Here is a 26,341-nt window from a genome sequence, read left to right on the forward strand (position 1 = left end):
ATTTTTCATGGGTTTAAAATTGTGTTGCATACTTTTGCGGGCGCCCGGCTCGGTCTGACTCTGCATATCGCCCTTCCACTGTGTGTTTATGCTACAGTATATATGTGTGTTTGTACCTGTATCTGTGTGTTTGTGCTTTGGTATTTGCATTTGCGTTTGTGGTTCTCCGCTTGTTTGTTGCTTATTTATTTAGTTGTAAGCGTACATATGGATGCGAGGCAAATATGAAGGTAAAGTTGCTCGACACTCCATTTGGATTCCCATTTTTTTCGCTCAGTTTTTCCATTTTTTTCTGTTTGGTTTTGTGGAAAAGGTTCTTGCGCACAAACACAAACATTTTAAACAAAGTTCCGTGTCCTTTATGTTTGCTGATGTTCAGTTGTTGGGCCCATGCTTATTTCTGAATGATAAATGTGCTGCTGGCAGGCGGCTGGCAAATTATATTGATAATCGCTGCCAGAAGTTGTGGCGCCTCTAAATCGCCGCAAATTTATGTATATTTTTGTTATCTGCTTCAGTTCAAAGCAGTTTCAAAATCAATTTAATATTAGTACACCCCTTACCCATACCCTTACGCTTACCCTTACCTCTCTGACAAGATGAGAATCCACTATTAACTCGCCTTTATTTGGAAAGTCACGCACTCGGCAAGAGAGCGGAAAGTAAAACAGAAACAAAATTTCAATTAACTTTTGCCTGTGGCCGGGCCGGGCCGGGATGACAGAGTCCCAGAATGCCGTACCCCTCTTGGGAGGCTTATAAATAGCGAAGAACTAGATTAAAAATTCGCCTAAAGTCCCTCACCCTTATCACATCCTTCATTTCATCCTAATTAAATGGACATTTCGACAGCTTGACATGTGTGCGTGTGTGTGTGGCTCAGGTTCGGCGTTCGGATTTCGGGGTTAATCCCCGAATCTAGTCTAAGGCTTTAATTTAGTTAGAACTGGGGGTCGCTTCAAAGCTGACAATGTTAATTGAAAGGCGGACAGTGCGGGAATCACGGTGGATATAAAATTTCGAAAAAACGAGCGAAAGTAGCGCTGAGGCAATAAAAGCTACACTTCTGCTTACGTATACGCACCGTATGCCGGCCCAGAGGAGTCGACGACATTGACAGCGAAAATAAAACTTTATTGCTAATTTATTTGATTAAATTTCACGCCGCCGTCGCCAAAGCAGTGTTTTTTCCACGAGTTCAAATGTATTTTTTCACACAATCGTCGGATCGGCGTGCCCTCTGACATTTGCTGACACAACCTGCCTTCAGCCCTTGATTTACAGCAAATTGATAAGAAAGACAGACCAGACGCGACTGATTATCAGGTACCAGAGATCAAAGCAGGTGTTTAAAGATTTAAATTGTGACTGTGCGACCCACTCTGCCAACGCAATTCAATTAGAGTGTGCTCTCCCTTGACTGACTCGGCAGACAATACGCGGGATATGCAGGTTATGCGTGGCTCAAAAGTATGCAAAACAAAACGTGACACAGAAGCCACTCATATGCTTGAAATAAAGGCAAATGCCAAGACAATAAATGAAAAATAAATGAACGAAATGCATAAGTAAGAAGCATAAAAAGCCAAATGCCGAAAGTAGAGTGGTTTTATACCACAAACAGCCACACATGCACACGTCAAAGCAGAGACAATTTCAGGTGTTCAAGCCAAAGACAATTAAAGAAGCCAAAGGGAGCAGAGAAAATAGGAGAACGCCACAGCAACAAAAGCCATTGCGAATTTCCGCAACGCTGACATTTCCATTTAAATGCGTTACACACTCGCACTTTTGGGGGGGGGGGGGTTTGGTGGGGGTAGGACCGACCGGAGAACCGGATAACTGGAGAATAATGTCCTTAATTTGAATGACGCTTTTTATGCTCTCAACGTTCATTTGGCTGCTCTGCAATTTCCCTGCTCGTTCGACCATAAAAAACTTTCGCCAAGGAGCGAAACTTTAAGCCCAGAACGGCACGTGGAATTATCCCATTCCCTTTCCGCTACATCTATCTGTGGCCAGTGCTTTGAATGGAATTCTTGCAGCAGGTTTGGGGGCGGATCCACCGCATGGAATGCCCGGAAATTGTGAATCTAATAAAAATATAAATACAACCAACTAATCACAAGAGGCCGAGAGACTCTAGCAAGTATAAATAGGGAAAAACACCCACAACCAAATACTTCAGGCTGTGAATCAGCCTCAGCGATTTTATCGTACGTAAAGTACGTAAAAAAACATCGAGGCAATAAAAAGCTGTAACTAAAGAGCCAAAGAAAACACAAATTGCAGCCGCCGCAACACTGTGTGGCAGGGGCAGTGGCAGTGGCAGTGTGGCAGTCACTCAGATTGAATTGCCACGCATCAGCGGCGACAGCGGCACAAAAGTAGCGGCCGTAATAGGCCAAATGGTCAAATGGCCAGCGAATGAATCCTCCAGGCATTATGGCCTTAGTGGGTGGGCAGAGGATGTGGGTGTTGATGTGGGTGTGGGTCTGAGTGTGGGAAAGGCAAATCGAATTGACATAAATTGAGGATATTTATGGGATCCCAGCTACGATTTGTGCACCGCCGACAAATGGCAAGCTTTAACCATTGTCCAGCGAATAATTTAATGCGTACATTTGCATAGCAGCCCACGCAAATAATGCAAATTAAAGAGCAAACAAGCAAGGAAGGCTATATTTACAATATATACCCTTGCAGATTGCGATGAATGATCCAAATAATGCATTGTTTTTCCATCGATCTTTCGTAAAACACCCCTCTTCTCCGCAATAATAAGAAGAGTCTTCAGCTAGATAGCGTTGAAATGTAACTTTCCAATTTTAATATCCACTGCAAGGGTATGCAAATACATAAAAAACCCTTAAAACCCTTCGGATTTTCCCCTCAAATAACGAGATTGGACGCGCTCCCAAAAAGTTATTTCCCTCGCCTTCAACACGACTTCGACCTAGCCCCGCCTCGTTCGCAGGTAGGGGGTCAGAGCCAGGGTCATGCTGAGTTGCCAGCCGTAGGGTTTTTCGTCTTTAATCAGCGACTTAATTAGCTTTGGCAACAAACTGCTGACCCATCGCTTGACTTTAAGCAGAAATAGGAGTTTCTTTCTGTCTGTCTGCCTATTGAGTGGCAATCAAATCGAATTCTCAAATTTACGAGACTCACTCTGGCAAATGCAAAGGGAAAGATATAATTGAATTGGGGGAAAGCCCACATGACGCAAATGTGATTTGGCAACGAGAAACGGCAACCTCATTTTCTGGGCTCGAATGTCGATGGTAGGATGTCTGTAGGTGGAGGCCAAAAGCATGAAACATAACACTCACATATGTACAAGTATGAGGCTTCAACAGACAACGGCAGAAGAGTGAGTTTGCTCGACAATTCTCGGGATATTTGTGGCACAGGAATGCTCGGAAAATGCCGCACACACAGAAATGAGAATGAAAAATTCCATTTTAAATGTTGTTTTTCTTGCTTCTTCTCCTGTTTTCTGTGGCAGAACAGAACTCGGTTTATTAGCCCAGGCCGTTCCGAGCACATTCCCATTGCCATTACGGGGAAAGAGACAAGCAATCTACATCGTACTGCATCCTCCCACAAGGCAATTAATCTCCATGAATGAGTTGCATTAGCATGGATATCAAGCGAACAGAGATAAAAGTATTCATAGACCATAATCAATATTAATTGAGTGACCTTTTCACAGACCCCAACAGCAGCCTGCACGCTAATTAAAAGATGTCCGAGAGAGGGGCTGAGCGATGAGGGATAGAACAGAGAGAAAAGAGAAAATTAAACTGCAAAATAAATGAAATTGCCGGCTACACGGCAAATCAATTCAAATGCAATAAATAGTCGTTTCTGTTTACATGGCAGTGCAAAATGCAAATTCCCAGATACAAATAGACTCAGAGTCAGAGTCGATGTCGGAGTCGAAGTCCTAGTCCTAGTCCCCAATTGATAGAAGGTAATATTGCGTATGCGACGTGTTGGCCCTGCCCCGACAGCAAACAGAAGGGCAACTACAGACGACCTTTGGGGGGCTGTCAACTGACAAATTGGGGTCTGGGATGGATCTACAGTCTGGCTGTAAAATTTGATTACTTTGCGGTTTGGGCTGCTGCTAGGACTGTTTGCTCAATGGCTAAGGCTTCGTCTCCAAACTCCAGACTTCAGGTGAAATCAATTGTTTCCCCTTGTAACCCTAGCCTGGAACCTTCCCTGACTCTGAGTCTGAGTCTGGCTCCTGCCTCTGACTAGCATGTGTGCATTGCGCTTTTGCATGGGACACCTTGTATGCATTCAAATTGCATTCGTACACGGACCAGGGACCAGGGACCTGGGCAAATATTTGCACAACATTCGGCAGCTATAGGCCGAGCCTTTGCCCTCAAATCAAACTACATATTTAATTAGTTTTGAAACGAACATCCCCCAGGGACCTAACTAAATATTTGCAAAAAATCAGGCCCAAAAACTAAACTTACTTTTAGATCCTAAACCCACCCCCAGAATACATGTTCTACCATATGTAGTAGTTAATTAAGTATACGCACTGAGGCCTACACAATTTGGCATACGGCCATCGCTCAGTCGCTGCTGACTTTTCATACTGTTGGCCAGCAGCTTTTTCGGCTTTCTGCCTTGTTCGCAACCATTTTCAAATTAAGTCGACAGTCTGGTAAATATTTCTAGTTACGGGCAAATACGGGCAAAAAGAGCCAACCCATATGTAAATTACTTTCAAAAGGCATATTTATTTGTACTACTTGGACCTTTGGGATGCCAGAAGTTTTCCTATTTAAACAATTCTTACTAAGTATGCAGAAAAACCGAAAGGGTAACTGGTCTTTTGTAGTTTAATTGGGGTTCTCACTTTATTTAAGCACGTGTGAAGCCGTAAAAACTAAAGTTATGGAACACTATACTTATAGATGTCTAACCAGATGCCCAAAAGTATTAACAAGCTCATGAAGCTCATTGAATGGACACAGCTTTCAGTTCCTTCACTAAAGAATGACTCAAACATAGATCGAACATCCATCCAATTCTGACACAGTCTGAACACAGTCATGGAAAAGCTTTAACACGCATGTGAAACAGTATTGTTGGCTTCTCTCTGGAATAAAATGCAATACGCCACACGCACAAGGACATTCCCCATGGAAACAGATACGGCCACAAAGAAGCAACACATTTGTGTACATTGAAAGTTAATTTAATTGCAGCAAAATCAAAGTATTCTTTAAATAATTAAACAGAAATGATTTGAATACATTTTGAGTGAAAAGTTTTCGAGGAAAGGAGAAAGGAACGGCGGCCTTCGCCGGACAGCTCCAAAACAAACGCTCCAATTAATCCTCAAAGTATTTATAAGTTTTGTTCTGGCTGCTGCTGCTGCTGGCTTCGTGTCGAAACAATTGTAAATAATTAATGCAACATTATACTCAATTACCGAGAAAACTTGCATATAAATCCCCAAGGAACGAAAAACCGAAAGTCAAAAGTTTTCAAAGTCGCAAGCTGTTGGGGGAAGTTTGTTCCACGAGGGTTCCACTAAAAGCTGCGGATCCCGAATCTCAAATCAGAGTATAAGCAGACTTTAAACTGTTTCTCGGATGATATTAAAGTGGCATTACAGAAGCACATCTTTCCGCCCATTTATATGCAGTTTCGAGCTGAACTTTGAGGGGGAATTTACAGAATGAGGTCAGGCTTTGGCTTCGGCTTTGCTGCAATTTTGGTGCTGAAAAAAGACAAATGCAAATGCTTTAAGTCACAATTTAGGACGCCCGGACGAGGGCTGGCAATCAACTACAATTTGCATTATTGCAGCCAGAGCCAGAGGCAGCACTCCCTAGCATTTCCTGGCATCCTCTGGCATCTCGTTGCCCACGTAGCGGTGGCCGCCACCAACAAAACCTCTCCACAGGCCCCACAAAAACCCGACCACAACGCCCCAACAAAGACGGGGAGGGGACCCCAGTCCTGCGACAACTATGCGACGACTCATTCCCCACGACATTGTATAAACAACAATTTTAGCGGATATTAAAAACAATGTTGCTCTTCTGCTCCTGCTCCTGCTTCACAGATGGGGCATGTGGCATGGGGCATGGGGCAGGCTGGCATCCTCCTCTTGACTTGTCAAATTTCAAGTCCTGTTTTGTCATTTTCCATTCAACTGTTTGGCGGCTGCTTTGTATTTGGCCCCCTTATTGTTTAGCCATGGCTCCATTGAACGGCAAGCGGATATCCGCTTGTCGCACTTAAACAGCCGAGAATCCCATTGTCGCACTGTCGCTTTGTCGCGTTTGCGGAAGTGGAAGCTACTCGGAATCGGACTCGAACTCAGACTCGGACTCGTTTCGGGCTTAATTGAAGCCTTTGAAGCCGCCTGTTCGCTGAGGCTGTTGCCGCTGTTCTGCGAGTTCTCCATTCAAGTTGATTAAAATTTCATTCACAGAACATTTCACTAATGGGACAACAATGTGCTATTCGTGGAAGAAAGTTCAACAAGTCCAAGGGGGAGAAGTTCAGGAACTCAAAGTCAATCCTTTTGCTCTTCATTTGGTTGGTCTTTTAGGGTGAAAACAGGAACTGTATACTGACTATGGGATAGGCGATAATTAGAATCCTTTCTGGTTTCTGCAGGGCAATATAAAGTCGAAATATCGAAGGATTAGCTAGAAATCCCAGAGTACTTTGACCGAAGTACCCACATATCCTATGAGTAGGGCATCACCATCCTCCCGCTTTTAATCGATATTTAGCCCGCAGTGTTTAGCCAGATCCTCACATCTGCGGGTGGTCAAATCCCACCTAATTGACACTCCTTCGTGAGGGGCAGGCAATGTCTCTCTGTTTGCCTTTGTGGTAGGTCTGTGGCTGGGGTCTGTTTGTGATAATGATAATGATGATGTTGATGGTGGTGACATAAATTAGACACCAATTGGGTGTGAATGGGAAAACAGTAGCAGGTAGAAGATAGTAGTAACGGAACAGCATTCCAATCAAATCACACCCGAAGCTTGTTAATTAAACAAATTTAATTTAAATTTAAACTGTTGCCGGATCAAATGGAATGCCCACGAGCCGTGATTTGTCTCAATTTGGGGCAGAATTTGGGGCAATTATCTGCCAATGGCCCAGGCATCCAGGTGTACGGTAGGCAGGTGTTTTGCTACTAATTGGCACGTGTTGGCGCGTGTCTGCGCCCTTCGGATATACATATTGGCCAATCAAAGGCAAAGACGCCTGAAACGAAGCCCCAGACTCCCCTCCCGCGCTTTGTTCGGTGTCACTGACATTTGCTGAAGTCAAACATGACCCAAAACATTTGTCTATCATTAACTGCTCGACAATTTGTGCAACCGTGTGCCATAAAAGCCATTGACAGGCTGTCACACGCACACACACTATCCATTATGCCTCTTATGCGCTTTTGGGAGAGAGATATGTGTGTGTGCATGTGTGTGTAAGTGAGTGCTGGGCATGGCTTAATCAACTTACGTCTGAACAAAAGCACATATAAATTATTTAATTAATCCTTTGGGTTTATTCTGCCACAAAACACTTTCTCCGAGTGCCTATCCGTGTGAGTGCCTATCGGTGTGTGCCGGCTCCTCCGGCTTGAGTGTTCGTGCGGGCAATCGATGTCATAAACGCACCCACGCAGCCACACAGATCTCGCACAGCCTGCATAGGTGTGAAACTGCTTTTGATTGTGATTTCCAATTAATTTTGTTGCCAGGCGGGAAGAACATGTTGCCTGCCTGCTTCTTGGCAGGAGGCTGTGGCTGTGGCCAGATGTTCGTGAGAGGTGAGAGAATTAAAGTTGAGTTCTGGATAGACGAAGGTTGACTTTGGGTTTGGGGACGGTAGGGGTTATGAACATAAGCTATAAGCAGGCTGAAGTATGGTTGAGTGCGGTTTTTGGTGTATATATACCACCCAGAAAATTAAGGTTGAACAGGTGTTGTACCACACATAACGTTCAAACGTCATAAAAACCAATGCATCTATCAGTTAATCATAGAGCATATTATGGATATAAGATTGAATTGATATAAACGATCGTGATTCTCTTGAAGCGAAAACGAAATAAACAGAAAATTCTATACTACTGTATCCTTTAAGTGGTACCAAAGCTACTTTGTATATGTATCTATAACAAGATTAGTTTAGGTCATGGATATGACAGCACAAGGCCAAAGGTGAAGAGTTAGTTAAAGGTAAGTTTTGGGTACTAGAACCTCCTCCCACCTGCATGCCCTGTGCATTCTCCCACGCTCATCAGAGACTCAGGGATGTATAGCCTTTCAAGTCCTATAAATATTCATTGCCTAACGTAGGGACAGGCTTAAACTTGCGACAGAAATTGGGCGAGAGATATGCTTCAGTTAAGGAACTCTCTGGAATAACATTGTCTGAGGCCAGCCCCTGTTCGTATTTGCCAACAACAATACAGCCGCACACAATCCAAGTTCATGCCGACACGCACTAAATCTTTGCTTTCATGTTTGCGATTTTTGTTGGAAAACGGACGAAAAACTAAACCCTTGCCCGGGCCAAGTTTTCGTCGGCTTTCGCCCACACACGACACACACACTCACGAGGAAGAAAGCCGGCGAAAGGATGGATATACGTAGAGGCAGAAGCCTATATTGTAGTGGATATAAATCCCTGCCACATGCCTTTATGCAAAGTTTGGATTAAGTTTTTGTCGAGCCCGAGCCAGAGCCCGAGTACGGGCTAGAACGTGAATGAGAATGAGACTAAGGTTGGGACTGAGGCTGAAACCAAGAAAAGGAGACGGACGAGGTCGAGGCAAGGTCTTCCCTGGCAAGGACCGGCTGCTTCTGCATGACTGCCCAAATTTGTAAACAATCAGAAAATGTGTCAACTTATTCTTTTCAGCCGCTTCTGTTCCTGCTCCATGCTCAGAGGAGGAGGATGAGAGAGACCCCGAACAACAATGGCAACACAATCTGATGCCTGATGGCTGATGCCTTAAGTAAATACATAGTTTGAAATTTGTTTTGTGTGGTGGATGGTGCCTGGCTCAAACAGTTGGAAAATTCATTTAAGCCGCTTAGTGAAATTTTTGCTAAAAATAATAGCGTCATAATAGGAAACGATTTTAACTTTTAAACGGCCAGCGTTTAAATTGAACAACAAGTTGGTCCCCAGAATCCAGAGCATTTGCATAGCACTCGATGATGAGAGTATTGAAAGGATATAAGGACATACAATACACTCCCCCCCAAGCGGAAGGAAGGGCAAATGGTTTGTCCAATTGCAATTGGCAGTGCGGAAAATGAAGTCTCAATGCAGTCTCTGACTGTCGAATGAAAAGAAAACAGGAAGACCACACACACACACACACTGACACACTGACACACTGACACATGATGATGGTTCAATTGATATTGATCCTTTTGGTGGACCTTGGACAATTGTCGGCAAAATAAATTGGATTTTGTATTCTTTGCCAGGCTTCTGACAGTCGATTTGTCCTTTGTCTGATTTCTTAAATATTTCATTTGGATAAATGCTTGTAAAGTTGCTCAAGACAAAAACCAATGGCTATTCGATTGGGCAGCCAACCAGCCAGAAAGGCAGACAGTCGTATAGCAAACAATTAGTAAGCCAAAACCATACACACGTCAATCCAGCACATAGGACTCAAAGGAGGCCATCAATACGTCTCCTGTTTCAAAGCCATTCAAATAAATCGATTTCGAACACTCCAAAAAACACCGAAACGATGTCGAGAATCACGCAACCAAAGCGGGAATTATTTAATTCCCGTCTGAGCATATCGCTGGCCCGCATCTGCATTCATATCTGCCGCAACAAACGCGGTTAAACAGCATTTGTTGCCATGTGTCTAGGCATCGTGCTCAAAAATCAGACGGGTTTATGCAGGATCCTAAGTAGAGTTATCGAAGACAAGGATTCAGTCAAGGTTCTCCATGATAAGAACAGTATTTAAAGCTACAGGTGCCGTGGGGTTTTCCTCCGAAGAAACCCATTCGATTTTATTTGAAACCCAAGTTGCATTAAGTACTCTCACTAACCCTATATTCAAAGACATTTCAGACTATTGCCTTTGCAGTTAAGCAAACGAGGCTTGTGCCAAAACTTTCCTCCATTTCATGATATTGCAGGCGCATAAACATGGCCAATGGGGCTCCCTCTGATGCCAGATTCGGATGTGGCGCTATAAATAAATTGGCAAATGTGTAAAGTTGTGCCACTCCAAAGGCAGGGCAGACCATGGAGGGGCACCCGTTTTGAATATGTCTGTCATGGTTAGAAGCAGCAACAGCAGCAGCAGAAGGCGGCAGCAGCACTGCGGCAAGCGATACGATACTGTTGTACGACGAACATCGTGAGTGGCATTGCCATGGACATCGCACGTGTGGCAGGACTGCGCGTCGTGGAGCTGTTTGAAGAGCACCAGCAACCAGCAGCAACGGCACTGACAAAATTTCCCTAGTGACTGACAGACAAACATTCAACCACCACAACAGCAATAACACCCAGGACACATTCAATTGCGGCAACCGCAATACAGACACTCCCCTCCACATTTATATGGTATGTGTATGTCGGGGAATGCTGCTCTCTGACAAAATATTTTTGCATATATTGGGAAACAATAAATTTTACAGTAATGCGCGCAGAGCTGTGTCTGTGTGGGTGTCAGGAGATGACCTTCGACAGGACCCAAGCTGGGGACCTGGGCAGCCGAAGCCAGAGCCGAAACCGGAGCCAAATCCAAAGACAAAGGGCCCCCAAATTGCTAGACTGTGACAGCTGCGTGGCAGGGATAACTTAAATGGGTTAAAAGGATACGTTTTTGGCTCACTGCCGAGAGAGTGGGGACCGAAACAGGGACTGAGCTCGAAGATTCGGACTGCATACTGTACTATACATTCTCATCAAGCCAAACACACAAAGGGAGAGGGAACGGGAAATGGAAACGGAGAACTTATTAAACGCATGAGCTGCCGAAATTGAATTTTCTGCCCAGACCCAAATCAGAATAGAATACTCGTACTACCTCCAGAATCTGGCTAGATTTGTAGCAGATACTCCCAATTTGAGATGTCTACTTTTGAAAACAATTTACAATTATAATGACAATCAATTTTACATTTAGCCTTGGCTTTGGATTTGCTTTGCCTACTTTCCCCCTTTTTGCATTGCAAATTGTTTCCTTCATCAGGCAAAAAGTAATGCCAAAGTATTTTAATGCGCGAGCAAGAAAGCAGGAAAGCAAGAAAGCAAAAACCAGGAGGAAACAACATTAGTGAGTTGGCAGGAAAAAAGTTTATCCTCGACTAGCTTTCGCTTTCTATTCGGGCAATTTTTTCATTAAAAAGCGAGACGGGAGACGCAAAGCGCGAAACTTTCGAGAGAACAATTTTAATAAACATTCGCCGAAAATGTTAACGAAAAATTTAATTATATGCATGGGCATTCATGATCAGAGGAAATAGAGCCATCATCCGGAAAGGCGCCAAAGCTGAAGGCAAAGCCAAAGCAAACATGGCCAGATGCAAACTCAGAGATAAGAAGGAGGGCCAGAAGGAGACCTTAACCCGGCTAAGCCGAAATTTAATATTGGAAGGCAATGAGCCAGAGCGCAATAAAAGCCAGAGCCACTAAGGAATTGGGACTGCGACTGAGGGATTGGGAATGGAACTGGGAGACTGAGAGACTGGGAGTGCGATTGGGAGAAACGGAATTAAGGGCCATTGGCCCCTCATGCCTCATGCTCATGTGCCGCATGGTAATGAAGACTCCTCGTTCCGCCTCGTATACGTAGTACCTCCTTATAGCAGCCAATAAAGTATTGTTGTAGCTAGGACAGGACTCGGAATAGTAGTGTGGTGTGCAGGTTGGTGGTTGCGTTGCCCCTGTCTCTCCGTCTCCATTAGTCCACGATTCAATCGACAAGCTAGAGGGGTAGTGGGCTAGAGAGCTAGAGGGCCAAGAGGGGGAGGAGTTGCTTGGTAAGCGTTCTCCTCTGTTCTGGGCTTTGTTACATAATAGGTGAAGTTTTATTGTCGAAAGCTATTAAACTTTTCCCATCAAAAGTGTACGATGTTGCCACATGGAAAAGGTGTAGAGCATTAAAGTTGCCCCAGAAGCCAGAAAGTAGCGGAGAAAGAGCCCTAAACTGAAGCAGTTTCCGCAGGTTGAAGAACCGGCTCATGATGACGCTGATGATGATGATGATAATGATGATAAAGGGAATTTTCCCAGCCATCATGCGATCCATTTGGGCTTAAAGGATTTCCCGGGCAAGTTTCATATCGAACCAGAAACTATTTAATTTTTTGAACTTAATTGTATTATTTTTGCAAATATTCAGCCTTACCGAACTAATTTCATTTTAAGCTTAAAATTGATTATGTTGTTTGAACTTTTAATTGGAGAAGGGAGTTGAAACTGATACTGATTGAAAAGGGTTCATTGATAGATTAGATATCTGGCCAGGGACAAATTAAATCCATAGAAGGCAGTCAGGATAATGATGTAAATGAATATATTTTCCACAGACAATCGACCATACAACTTTAGTGTGGAATGCGAATGCGAGAATGAGGAATTGATTATGCCAACCAATTCCAAATTTGTGCAATCATCGCATGCCACATCCAGTCCCTCCCAGTCCCAGTCCCAGTGCCCTGCCCGATGACCCCATCCACACCCAAGAGACTAAAAAACAATTGACTTTTGCGTATGCCAAAGAAGGGGAAGTATTTGCACCACCACCACCACGGTCAGATGTTGGTTGTTTTTCGGTTTGTGCTGCCGATTGTTGGCATTCCACTCCATCTTCGATTGGGGTTTGCCATGCAGTAGGGTCTCGGGACACGCATTGCGCATAAAATTGCTTCAATGTGGTTGGAGCGGCTGAGACTAAGGGTTTGGGGCCAAAGTTCCACTTCATTTGGGCCACTCATATCGAAGTCCGGGTCCGTCTCCGTATCCGTATCCGTATCCCTGCCTGTGTCCGTGTCCGTGTCCGGGGCCAAGTGTGCAGTTGATGTCTACATTTTCAGTATGTTGGTTAAGCACTCAGCAAGTTTGCTTGTTTTTCCGGTTTTCTGGCTCTACTGTTTCCGCTTTTGGTCTGCGCTGCGCTGCTTTTTTCGTGGAAATTGAAAAAGTTTATGAGCAATTTTAAAAGTGTGTGCCGCAGACCCCCTAGCACCCAAGAACGAGATTGGGCTAATTTGGATTTTGTTTCAAATAGTACTGCTAATGAATGGACTCGTTGCCACTTGGGGCCTCCGGGGCCCCAACCCCGCACAGCTGTCAGCACTTGAAATGCAATTAATCAGGGCTCAAAGATGGCAGAAGGAAAAGTTTCTGGCCAAAACGATAACAAGGCCAACCACAAAGAAACCTTGCAAATACACACACACAAGCATATAGAGCCATGTTCATGTTTGACACTTTTACGGCTCTCACAGAAGCACATAAAAAAGAAAACGAGTCTTTGATGGTCGAAGCTGTGGATACCCTTGCAGATTGATCGGTCATAGGGAAGGTGCATGAAAAAGTTACCCAATTTGATCTGAACGACTCGTAATACCCTCGACTAATGCCCTACTAGTGCAAGAACTAGCGTGCGAAGTCGTAGAAGGAATAATGTGATGCAATAACATGCAACTTTGACACTTGCAAGTACAGTGGCCCCCATCCCAAAAGGCTATGCCCCAGACATCCCCACTGACCATGTGTTTCCCTGTGTTTGGGTGTGCTGCATGTGTGTGTGGTGGCGTTGTGTTTGTGTGAGTTACATGCACTTAACGTTGATTTGTGCACCGACCGTGGGATCTCATACCAGCTCGAGGAGCACTCGGGGGCACTACACTCATCTCCACTCCGCTGCACTCCACTCAGCCTCAGCTTCGACCCCGGCCTGAGCTAAGTTTCATTTGCAATTTTCATCTGCAGCTGTTGCACGAGTGCCCAGCAAACAACCCACCCACACACAGACACCATAAAGGACGAAGGGCAAGGGGAATATATACGAGAGGAGATGTGGCAAAATTGAATTGGAAATCAAGATACATTTGTAATTGAAAGGAAAGGCAACTATCATATTCTCTATCTCTCAAAGTTGGATGAACATAAAGCACGCAAACTATAAGAAATGATCTAAGAAAGTGGAGATTTTAGAATGATTAATGCAGAGATTTATAAAATGTATAACCCCACAAAGTATCGACATTTTTGAGACACAACCTAATACGAGAGCCCCAGAAATTCAATGATTTTCGCACAAGCAACGTGCCTTTGTACAAATGAATAGTAATGCCCTAACATTCATTTAACGAAGGAGTAACCTCCAGAGAACCACAATCCCGTCAGTGTCTGGCTCTGCATCTGCCCCTGAAGTGGCAATTACATTTGTAAGCCGGTCCAGTCCGTCCATCCGTCTGTTCCCACCTGGCCAATGCAATTAAAATTAATAAATAAATATGATTTACAAACTAATAGAAAGCCAGAGACAGGATGACAGAGACAGGCCACAGAAGAGCCTGAAAAATCAGCAGACACTGGGAGGACGGGCGAGATGGCTATTAAATTGGTCGGAGCCCCAAGAGCCAAGAACCAAGAACTTGAAATGAAATTAATACAACGCGATATTAAATTATTTTTAATTGGCCGACGCACCAAACGAAAGCGGTGGGCTCTCTGCGGGGAAATTGAATGAAAATTTTGAGAAACACTCGGCACTCAGTGCCCACTCATTCCCGAAATTCCCTCGTGGCAAGGCATCAAGGAGCCATCACCCAAGGTCAGAGGTCGTAATTACTCGATATTTTGTGCGCTTGTGGGGGCACCACCGTTATGCTACATTAAGTACGGTGCTCCAAAGCCTTGACAGTTGCCAAACTGCCACAACTCCATTTGCAGTTGTCCGAGCTGTCCGTTGAGCGATGGGGTTTTGGTAATTATGACAACCGCAAACATCACAAAACATTCCCCTGTTCTGGAAGCTGCAATGAAAGCAATTCCTAATGGTTAATTAATTGATGTGTTGACAGTTGAAAAACCACAAGACTTGCCCAGGCAAATGGTTTAGGCTCAATTAATTTGAACCCAAGCGGAAACGATAAAGGGTTCTATTCTATGAGCTATCACTTGCTCAGTCCAAGACTGATATTACCCACAAGAATAATATTGTGTTGGTCCCTTAACCAACTATTTCCCATATCCTTCCATTCCAGCTAAGTCGTTAGAAACACTCTCTCTGTCCAATCGAGGACATATGTACATACATATATCCGGCATGTGAAGTATCTAAGTAGACGATCAAATCGACTCGAACCACTATAGGCCTTTGGGCCATGTCTTTTTACCTATGGGCCATTCTGTACCTATCGTTATGCTCATCACGTGGCTCGCATTAATTTGCACACACGATTTCCATGGGCCTGTTTGCGGGGTAATGCATATTGCCGCTAGATGTGCTTTATATGAGCTGCAAATTGGTTGCTCACGTAAATGATTTTCATTTTCCAATCATAACATTACGCGTGCCTGCACTGCCAAATGCTCACCTGTCTCTCGACCATGAATAGGCACAGAATTTCGACTGAATTTCGGGCTGATTCCGGTTCTGCCTCTGGAAAATATTTGTGGGGATTTCCCCAATTGGATTTCCCGCAGTGGTTTTTTGACTGCTGCTGCTACTGATTACAATGAAGCAAATTGAATTAACATATTGGCCGGCGGGCAGAATTATGCATCAGGCGGGATATGCCTCCTGTGAGGCTGGCGGCTTAAATTGTCTACAAATAATTTGTGGAGTGGAGTGAAGTGAAGTGGAGCGGGTTGTGGTGGTGGGTGGCATTACAATTATTAATGGCCTCATGCGCGACTTGTTTGCCTTTGTTAATGACGAGGCGAAAGTAAAAGGCACAAAGTGACGACAATTCGTGGAACCTGGAGCTACAGGCGCTGCAGGAGCAGAAGGTACAGCCGGTATAGCAGCCGGAACTGAAGCAAAGGCTGGAGGATCAGGAGCAAAAAAGTTAATTAAAAGTGCAATCAAGCGACAGCATGGACCGCAGCAGAGACCGGAGGTAAGTGTCCTGAACGAAGCTGACATTTTGCCTGCAACAGAGACGACAAAAAAGTATGAGAAAAACGTATGAGAGAGCAATTCCCAGAACACAGACAGCGATGGTTAGGGTGGAAGGCGGTGGCCATATGTCGGATATTGTACACAAGTCCTAGCGCAAATACGTCCACTCGAATGGAGGTGGATGAGGTTGCCCTTTGGCCCACCTTTGTCCCTCGCACAAATTGCTGCAATTATAGACGCCATAAATTATAACAACTTAAAGGAAAGGGAAAAAGTGAAATACCGAAGAGAGAAGTGAGCTTAAAAGTAGAGGGAAGGACCAGCAAGAAATGGTTTAAGAGCAGAGGGAAGGACCGACGGACAGAGAAAGAGAGAGAGTGATGAGACCTGGGGAAATGCATTTAATTGATTTCCCTGTCTGTTCATGTCTGGCAGGCAATATCATATTTATTGATTAATGGGCTAAAATACCTATCAATTTGTTTTAGAAACCAAAACTAATGTTTGCAAGTAATTTTAGCAGACAACACAAATGGAGTTTTTAGTATATTTTAAGATCTTTTTAATCCTCGTTCAAACAGTTCGAAACAGCTATGAGTGATAATTAATGAACGAGAAAATTAAGTGGACTACTCTTGGACATGAGAGAGATGCCACAAAATATCCCTGTCAGACGTCCTACAACTGTCATTTTCTATCTGAACTCTTGTTGGATCCACATCTCTTCCATCATCTATCATTCTACCGAAAGGGTATTCAACAGTTCATCCTACTGAAAGCTTGATTTTGGATGATAAAATGAGATCATTATTGTGCCATTATTTTAAATTTTCAGATGCTCAGTTTACCCGAAACAGAATGGGCTATTAGTTGGAACTGGTTTATCGTCATTTCAGGATGTACTCGCAGAGAAACACTCTCATTTGGCTCGTTCTGAACCTATGTCTAGTAACAGAAGTACTTTTAATATTCACATATATTTTCGATACATTTTAAATATACATTATAAATGCAATCACGTTGCAGATTTCGGGCGTGTTTGTTCTTACAAAAACCTGCTGTACTTCTTTGGATAAGAATTTCTGTGAAGTGACTTGCCCTATTAAGGCAGTAAACCGGACACACAAAATTGTATTTGGAAAAATGGAGCTATACCAAGTTCCTGTTACCAAAATCAAGGCAAGTAGACACCGTTTTATATACATACATATGGTATACAGACTAAAAGGTTCCTCTGCACCGATCAGGTTAATATGGCACTCTTCAAGCAATACCATGACTCGAAGGCGGTCCTCTATAATTTCACCTTCGAAGGTTGCAAAGTCCTGGACAGATCCACCAGGAATCCTGTGTCTAATTTCTTCATGGAAATGCTCTCGACCTACTCCAATCTGAACCATTCATGTCCCTACAATGTGAGTAGAAGTCTTGACCTTTAAACTAGGAGTGCTTCGAATGCCAAACTCTTTTTAGCATGACCTTATGATAGTGCTCCCATACGACTTTCTCGAACCTCGACTATCGGCACTTCTGCCATTTCCTAATGGCGACTACCTCGTCGAAATGCACTGGATTCGATTTGGAAATCGTAGCGCCACGGCCAAAATATATTTCTCCCTACGATAATTACGAGTACATATGTTTTTTTTGTTCTCATTTGGTTGGAACAATAAAGTAATTGCCGAAAGACTAGAGCTAATTTGTGTAAATTCAATGACTTCATTTTGACAAATGCGATTATAAACGATGGAACACATTATGGAGCACTTTAGTTCATTTTAGTGTTATCATTGTGGTCAATGGATTATGACACTACACGATGGATGCTACGAGAAAATCTGTGATTCAGTTCATGGTGATCCTACACTTAGACTTGGAAGTAAGGAGAGCAGGACACCTACTTTAATGGAATAAGGCAGTCCTCTTTCATATCCATTCCGGCTTGAGTTTTCGAGCATCAACTACATATACTTCCGTTGACAGAAAGACACCGAATTCGATTACTGCTATACGAAGTCGGCCAGCCGTGTGGCCAAATTCTTTTTTGAAACCTCGAATATGAACCAGTCCTGTCCTTACAATGTAAGTGGAATGTGCACTCTGCAGAACTGATATCTGAAGCCTCATTGCCTAATGGCAGCACGACGTCATTTTAGATAAGCTCCCAAACGACTATGTCAATCACCGATCGACACAGGTTAGGCCCTTTCCCGAGGGCGATTCTCTCATTGCATCATACTCCAGTGTAACCCACACATGTCCTTACAATGTATGTAGTGGTAAATGCGTTCTCCAGAACCGACTTTGTTAATCCCCGAGTGACGAAAATTCGTCCATTTCCCGAAGGGAAAAATTGCATCTCGTTGAAGCATTGAATAAAAATACTGATGGTTGTTCGAAATGATTGATTTTTGTATTGTTTAATGTCATTTTAAACGATTTGATAAGTCATGAGAAAAACTTAACTAAACTAGCCATCCATTCAGTATTGTAATCTATTTTAAATTATTGTATGTTTATTAAAAGTCTTGCAGCTATTTTCATGGAACATAAATACATTATTCTTCGGAGTGTCGACACTACAGTATGGACAATAAAAAGAGTTTTCTGATTCTCATCGTTGTGATCCTACATTTAGTTCTGAATGTATGGTAAACCTGCTGTCATATTCAGATATCATAATCAAATGATGAAAGCCTATAGACTTATTCCAGCATTGAATTTACGAACGTCAACTGCACTTCATTGGATAGTAAATTCGGGGAGTTCGAGTACTGCTACCTGAAGTCAGTGAATCGCACCTACAAATACTTCTCCGCAAAATTTAAAGTTTATGAGCTTCCTATTAGCTCCATGAAGGTATGTTGAAATGTTCAATAAACAATATTTACCTTACATTATCGTGCAGGTAAATTTTTCGTTGTGGAAGCGATACAATGGCTATAAGCCCTTCCTTTACAATGTCACCTTTGATGCCTGCAAATTCTTTGCCAATAACAACTCCAATCGTGTGATCAAGTTCTTTTATGAATCGTTTACGGCCTACTCGAATATAAACCACACATGTCCCCTCAATGTAAGTGGAAAGTGCACTCTCCAGAACCAGCAGCCCTTAGTTTGTTCTTTGCAGCATGACATCATTATGGAAAAGCTTCCTATCGACTTTGTTAACCACCGAATGACGGAAATTCTTCCATTTCCCGAAGGGCAATATCTCGTTGAAGTACGTTGGATTCGTTCCGGAACTTATCTTGCATTTGGAAAGTTATATGCCACACTTTCTTGAATGACGGACAGAATTAAAAAACCGATGCTTGTTCGAAATGATTAATTCTGTGTTGTTTAATGTGATTTTAAGCGATTTGATACGACATGAGAAAAATTAAACTAAATCCATCCACTCAGTATTATAATCTGTTTTAAAGTGTACAATTGATAATAGATTTCAGGCTGTTAGGTGCTGTATTAAATTGAATGCCAATTTTTATGGAACATACAGTGTAGTGTGGAGCGTCGACATTACAGGATGGGCTATAAGAAGAGTAATCTAATTTTGATCGTTGTGACTCTACACTTAGCTATGAAAGTAAGGGCGCTAATATTGAAATCTCATATATAAATGATGTCAACTTCTAGATCCATTCCCGGTTTGAGTTTACGAATGCCAACTGCACCACGGTGGATAGGAAATTCGGGGAGTGCGACTACATCTTCCTGAAGTCGGTGAATCGGACCTATAAATATTTATCCGCGAAATTTAAACTTTATCAACTTCCGGTTAAAACTCTAGGGGTATGTAAGCCGCAGCAGTAGTTCTTCGTAATTCTCATTGGGATAATAATTTCAGGCAAATCTTGTGCTAATGAAGAGATTCAACGGATATAAGCCATTTCTGTACAACATTACCATCAATGCGTGTAAATTCTTTGCCAATACCAAGTCCAGCCCCGTGGTGAAATTTTTCTATGAATCGGTTATGACCTTCTCTAACATGAACCACTCATGTCCCTACAATGTAAGTGAAGGGTTACCTTCGGAATTTCATCTTTTAAATTGATTCACTTTACTCTCTGCAGCATGACATTATATTGGAGAAGCTTCCTGTTGATTTTATAAACCACCGACTGACAAATGTTTTACCGTTTCCCGAGGGTGATTATCTTTTTCAGGCCCACTGGTTTCGTTCGGGATCTCTTTTTGCTGTGGTCAAAATATATGGCACCCTTTCATGAATATATATTATTTATTTATTATGTGTAATGTGTGTACAAAATAAAAAATGAGCAGGTTAATATTTCGTTTTTAAAGCGATTCCATGGTTATAACTCCTTTCTTTACAATATTACCATTAATGATTTTCAAAATATACGTCACCCTTTCTTTAATGACGGATGGAACGACAATACTAATGGTTGTTCAAAATGATTGTTTTTTTTTTATTGTATAATGTGATGTCATGATGAAAGCTATTGAAATAAATTAGACATCCGTTCAGTTTATTAATCTATTTTAAAGTGTACAATTGATAATGGATTTTAGGTTGTTAGATGATGAATTAGAACGTGAATAGCATACAGTCTTGTGTGGAGCGTCGACAACGCAAGATGGACCACAAGAAGAGTTCTGTAATTCTGATCCTTGTGGTTCTACACTTAGTTCTGAAAGTAAGGACCCTAATAGTGAAATCTCATATACAAATAATGGCCACTTCTAGAGCCATTCCCGGTTTGAGTTTACGAATGCCGACTGCACCACGCTGGATAGGAAATTCGGAGAGTGCGACTACATCTACCTGAAGTCGGTGAATCGGACCTATAAATATTTATCCGCGAAATTTAAACTTTATCAACTTCCGGTTAAAACTCTAGGAGTATGTAAGCCGCAGCAGTAGTTCCTCGTAATTATCATTGGGATAATAATTTCAGGTAAATTTTGTGCTAATGAAGAGATTCAACGGATATAAGCCTTTCCTGTACAACATTACCATCAATGCGTGTAAATTCTTTGCCAATACCAAGTCCAACCCCGTGGTGAAATTCTTCTATGAATCGGTTATGACCTTCTCTAACATGAACCACTCATGTCCCTACAATGTAAGGGTGACCTTCCAAATTGTATTATTTAAATTGAACCTCTTAACTCTTTGCAGCATGACATTATAGTGGATAAGCTTCCTGTTGACTTTATCAATTACCGACTAACAAAGGTTCTGCCCTTTCCCGAGGGCGATTATCTCTGTGAGGCCCATTGGTTTCGTTCGGGATCTCGTTTCGCTGTGGTTAGAATATATGGCACCCTTTCATGAATATATGTATGTACATACATATAGATAAATAAAGAATCATTGAATAATGAATAATGTATAAAAATGTTGTGTTACGTGTTGTGATTATGGTTGAACTCCACCCCATCATGTATGACCACTATCCAAATATCCCTTGTTGACATAACAAACGTATAAAGAAAGAAACATACAAAATAGTAGAGCAGAAAGGACAGACGAACGAATCTAACAAGATAACGAAAATAGGCGTGGGAGTATGTCGAAATTCCGTGTATCACAACAAAAAGAGGCACGAGAACAACGAAATCGACAACTATAAATGTGACGGAGACAAGTGTTCCGATACGTAATCGACTTTCACAAAAAACATGGCAGACAACGCCAACAAGTACATCCAACTTTTACGTCCGCTACCTTTATTCGTCTCGCATTCCTGTACGGAACAAATATTTAATATTCCGCTCCGGACACCATTGTCATGGGCTCAAATTCAAACATGAGCCAGATTGTATCCACGAATCCAGATTGGAACCTGTTCCTGAAGTGCATTTACACAGAAATAGATCACAATACTGCGGCCATTTCTAATGTATTGCCTGTTTATTGGACAAATGTGTTTCTAAACGATTTCATACCATACTAAACCATTCAATATTTTAATCTATTTTAAAGTGTTCGATTGAATTTTCCTTGCACATTTACATACTAAGTGATTTATTAAGAGTTAATACAAAATTTCTATGGAGCAAACAGTGTTCTTTGCATCGTCGAAAATACAGGATGGCCCATAAGATAAGCTCCCTGATTCTGATCGTTGTGATCCTACATTTTTTTATAGAAGTAAGGATTGCACAGCGTGTAAACACAATACAATTCACATATAATTATTAAATCAACTTCCAGATCCATTCCCGGTTTGAGTTTACAAATGTCAACTGCACTGCGTTGGATCCGAAGTTCGGGAAGTTCGACTATTGCTTTCTGAAATCTGTAAACCGGACTTATAAATACTTTTCGGGAAAATTTAAGGTTTATCAACTTCCCATTAGAGCCATGGAAGTGTGTAGATATGTCAAGATAACCATCAAAATGCTCTTTTAATTATCATTCACTTCATTATTACAGATTAACATGGTATTATCAAAGCGATTGAATGGATACAAGCCCTTTCTTTACAATATGACCTTCAATGCATGCAAATTTATTGCCAATCCCAAATCCAGTCCTGTTGTGAAATTTTTCTATGAATCATTTATGAGTTACTCCAGTGTGAACCACTCATGTCCCTACAATGTAAGTGAACAAAGGTTACTTCAGTACCGAATAATTAGGGATAACTACCTTATTTTTTTGCAGCATGACCTCGTTTTGGAGAAGCTTCCTGTTGATTTTATCAATCACCGATTTACGCAAATTCTGCCCTTTCCTGAGGGCCAATATCTATTGGAAGTACGTTGGCTTCGTTCCGGATCTCTTCTTGCTGTGATCAAGTTATATGGTCTGCTTTCTTGAATGTAAGACGTAAATATTTTAGTAAAAAAAATTGGTGAAAGGGTATACATATGTGCTAAACTTTTTCTGAGCTTTGATAGACTTTATTTTTTTGTTAAATGTGATTTTTGATGATGTAATATACATATATCATAAAGCATTTGCTTTACGGAATGTTAAGCTATTTTTAAAAGGGGCTTTCAATTATTGATGATGGGACATCATATTGGAGTTTTAATAAAGTTTAGTCATTATTGTTGCATCGACGATTCGAGATGGAAGCTAATCTGAATTTTCTGGTTCGGCACATGGTGATCGTTGGTTTGACACTGGAATAATGAATCATCCTACATACATACTGATATGAAATATTTGAGATTATTATTTATGGAAAAAAGTTTTGTTTGAATTTTTGTCAATCTTTTTAGCTATCAGATAGCTTCCCCTTTTCGTGTGGGAATGACCTTTTCGAAATCAACTGGTTTGCTTATGGTATCCGCCGATCTGTTGTCAAAGTGTATGGCACTCTTTGGGAGTTACTCAATAAACTTTTCTGAAGGAAAATATGTGGCTTATATATTTTTGAAACACGGATATGGGAAAGTTGTCTACCATTTGAACTGCACACCGGTCAAGGTCTGGTAGTACTCGAATTAATCAATTACTTTTCAATTAATCTAAGTTAAATGTATAATGACAGTTCAATATAATTTCTGAGTTCTGTTCTGACTGGAGCAATGATACGTTTTTGTTGCATTTATCGTGACTTGAGCGAGGGCACAGGTATACGTCGGGGCTCTTTTAGGACCCTTTTCCATGATATTCTTCCCTTAACAATTTTTGTATAGCCCTGCTTTTAACCCAAAAGAAAGTTAAACACAAAACTGGCCCCAAACAAGGAGAAAAATGTACGGATAAAACGTGGTATGGGAAAATTGTATAAATGAAAACTAAATATTTATTTTGGGTCCGTCAGTGAACGGCTGGGGAAAACAAAGGATATTCGGGGAAAAAGGTTCCCATGTGCGTTATCTATGAGCGTTGAGTGCCTTAATAAGTAAGTCAATAAATCAATTCAATAAAAATTTGTGCTGCCTTTTTCTATCTATATTTGAAGTTTTGGCTTTGTTTTTTGTGAGCTCCTTCTGTTGTTGGCAATCCCAAGCAAACAAATGTGAGGAAAGCAATCCAACAAAAAAGTTTGGCTCGCAAAATGTTTGGCAACGAGAAAACAAAGAGTAAAGAGTGGGCGGGTTTCGGAGGTTAAAAGAGGGTCCAGAGGGCTGATGACTAGGGCCAAAAAAGATACATAAACAATGATAACTGCAAAGTTTATCAATTTGTAAAATGGCAGCCGCAGACATGAACAATAGGGTAAAAAGAAAAACGAGTAACATTGGTACGATAGTTACCAGTCTCAACTAGAAGATATCTACTATTCGAGAAATCAATCAAAAATAAGTCAAAAAGGTATGGCAGTACTTCTATGGAGTACCTCATTGATCTTTCTGAAGATATTATAATATGTAGGTGCTACGATCATCCGATTATGACCAGTGTTGGTGGATTTTTTCGTGCCCACCACAAAGAATGTGGATGTCACAGGGTGTCCCTGGAGCTGTGGGATCTTCATCGTCATACCCATACACACCCATTTACTCTCCAAGTGCAGGGTATGCCGAACGTAAAGCTGTTTAGCGGTGGCTGTACCTGCTGAGCTTTTCGAGCCTAAGCTTTCACTATATCTGGTGGATAAGATAATGAAGGCATATTTATGGGTATCGTAGGAAATAAAATTTATTAAATTTACTTAATGATAGGAAAACTCTAAAAGAACGGAAGTGCCTGATAATAAATTTAATTTCTTATTTTGTTATAGCCAACAAATTGACCATCTCTCAGCCATAGCCCCATACATAATTCAAATGAATTGTTTAGACAGCGGCCACAAAGAGATAGAGAGGCAGTGATCCAGAAGCCAAAACAACCACACATCGGAAGAGCAAAGAACAAATCTCAAACAATGAATGAAATGTTTTTTTTACGTGTCAATATTATCTTTTTCTTTGGCGTTTTGTTTATAACAACTGAATCAGCGTCCGTCCGAGCATAAAAAAGCATTGTTTTAAAAATACTCGACCACTACGCGTGCTCTTCAGATGTGTGTTGGGGTAAAAGTATTTGGCTATTTTCGCACTTTCAAAAATATACATACTGCACAGATAGAAGACTTTGTGACATGCCGACATGACGAAACGAGTGTTCAAAGTGTCAGCGCTGATATGCCAACAACTTGACTCAACCTGACTGGCGAATTATTCAAGCAAATCTCTTCGGGTAGGAGTAGGATGAGGCGGGGGCGGAGGCGGAGGAGGAGGAGGCACACCCCAACACACACGACACTGAAATACATGCAATTAGATTGGATGTGTTTAGTCTAGAGGCACTACTACGAGTATATGGCACTATCAATTCCGAGTGTCTCTCGATTAATCTCCTGCGTCTGGCTAGCAAGTCAGATCCGATCCGATCCGATCCCTTTCTGCCTCTTAATTGCACTTAAAATACCCGTACTCGTACGATGCCAGCGATATATTCACCCATAAAACTTAGCACATATCGAGAGGTGCATATGTACATATATGTATGTATGTATATTGTATATAGCCATCGCTGACTGAAGAATCAGAGCAGAGCGGCAGGACAGGGGTCTGGACTGGGCCGAGCTGTCAGCGCATTTGCCAAAAAGTCGCCACTAGAATGCAAATCGCTCCCACCGCCCCACATCATCGTCTGGTTAGCACCGGAAAGTGCTTCTTTCTAGTCGTGTGACTGGCCTTTGTCTCGCTCTTTCTCTCTCTGTCTGGTCCCTGTGTGGGCGTCGAAGTAAAAAATGTATTCCACTCTCTGCCAAATCGGTTGCTCCGAGTGCTATGACTGCTATGAGTACTCGAATCGATGCGCATTTCGCCAGCTGCGACTGCACTCTGGCATTGGTCGAGATTGATTCCACGACGGGCGACATCCTTCCCAGAACTGAGTGTGCCCGCCACTACCCCACTATATTGCGATTCGGTCCGCCAGTCGGCATACATATCAATTGACCATCACGACAAAAAACATTGACAAAACAAACACACAGACCGCACGGGCATGGCATCGCTATGAATCGGTATGGGTACACACAGATTGTTATTAAAATATTGCCACGCTCCGCATAAAAGATGCATGAAATTGGTTCCCCCACTGGATGGGGAGGGCATGGAGGACTCGGAATACACTAATTACTTTTTATTCAATGTTAATACTGAGGAAGCGAAGCATCCGAAGGTCAAGCGTCGTCAGAAAGTGTCATAATACTTAATTAAAGGGTAAAAGGGCATCGCTTAAATTCGTGAGTCAAAATATATCACAACTTTATTAAAAGTACGAACCAC

At 42.1% G+C, this 26,341-nt stretch overlaps 2 protein-coding genes and 1 long non-coding RNA gene across 3 annotated transcripts; 2 read left to right on the forward strand and 1 right to left on the reverse strand.

Moving 5' to 3' along the window:
• Positions 1 to 17,382: 17,382 nt before the first annotated feature.
• Positions 17,383 to 19,516, forward strand: LOC13036386 (uncharacterized). The gene is made up of 5 exons (XM_033377088.1): positions 17,383 to 17,544; positions 18,113 to 18,211; positions 18,833 to 18,988; positions 19,038 to 19,205; positions 19,260 to 19,516. The coding sequence occupies exons 1-5, from the start codon at positions 17,383 to 17,385 to the stop codon at positions 19,413 to 19,415; spliced, it is 741 nt and encodes a 246-aa protein (XP_033232979.1). The 3' UTR covers positions 19,416 to 19,516.
• Positions 19,517 to 19,655: 139 nt separating this feature from the next.
• On the forward strand, positions 19,656 to 21,434 carry LOC6896675 (uncharacterized). The gene is made up of 6 exons (XM_033377089.1): positions 19,656 to 19,691; positions 19,766 to 19,852; positions 19,977 to 20,144; positions 20,844 to 20,984; positions 21,076 to 21,222; positions 21,279 to 21,434. Exons 1-6 carry the CDS (start codon positions 19,656 to 19,658, stop codon positions 21,432 to 21,434), a joined length of 735 nt encoding a protein of 244 aa, XP_033232980.1.
• A 680-nt stretch (positions 21,435 to 22,114) lies between these two features.
• LOC117185649 (uncharacterized) lies at positions 22,115 to 26,082 on the reverse strand. Its single transcript, XR_004471118.1, has 3 exons — positions 25,120 to 26,082; positions 22,755 to 22,920; positions 22,115 to 22,699 (listed from the first exon to the last, which is right to left on the reverse strand). It is a non-coding gene; the product is annotated as an uncharacterized lncRNA (long non-coding RNA).
• Positions 26,083 to 26,341: the final 259 nt, after the last annotated feature.

The sequence above is a fragment of the Drosophila pseudoobscura genome, chromosome 2, assembly GCF_009870125.1.
Source record: "Drosophila pseudoobscura strain MV-25-SWS-2005 chromosome 2, UCI_Dpse_MV25, whole genome shotgun sequence".
Lineage (NCBI taxonomy): Eukaryota > Metazoa > Arthropoda > Insecta > Diptera > Drosophilidae > Drosophila > Drosophila pseudoobscura.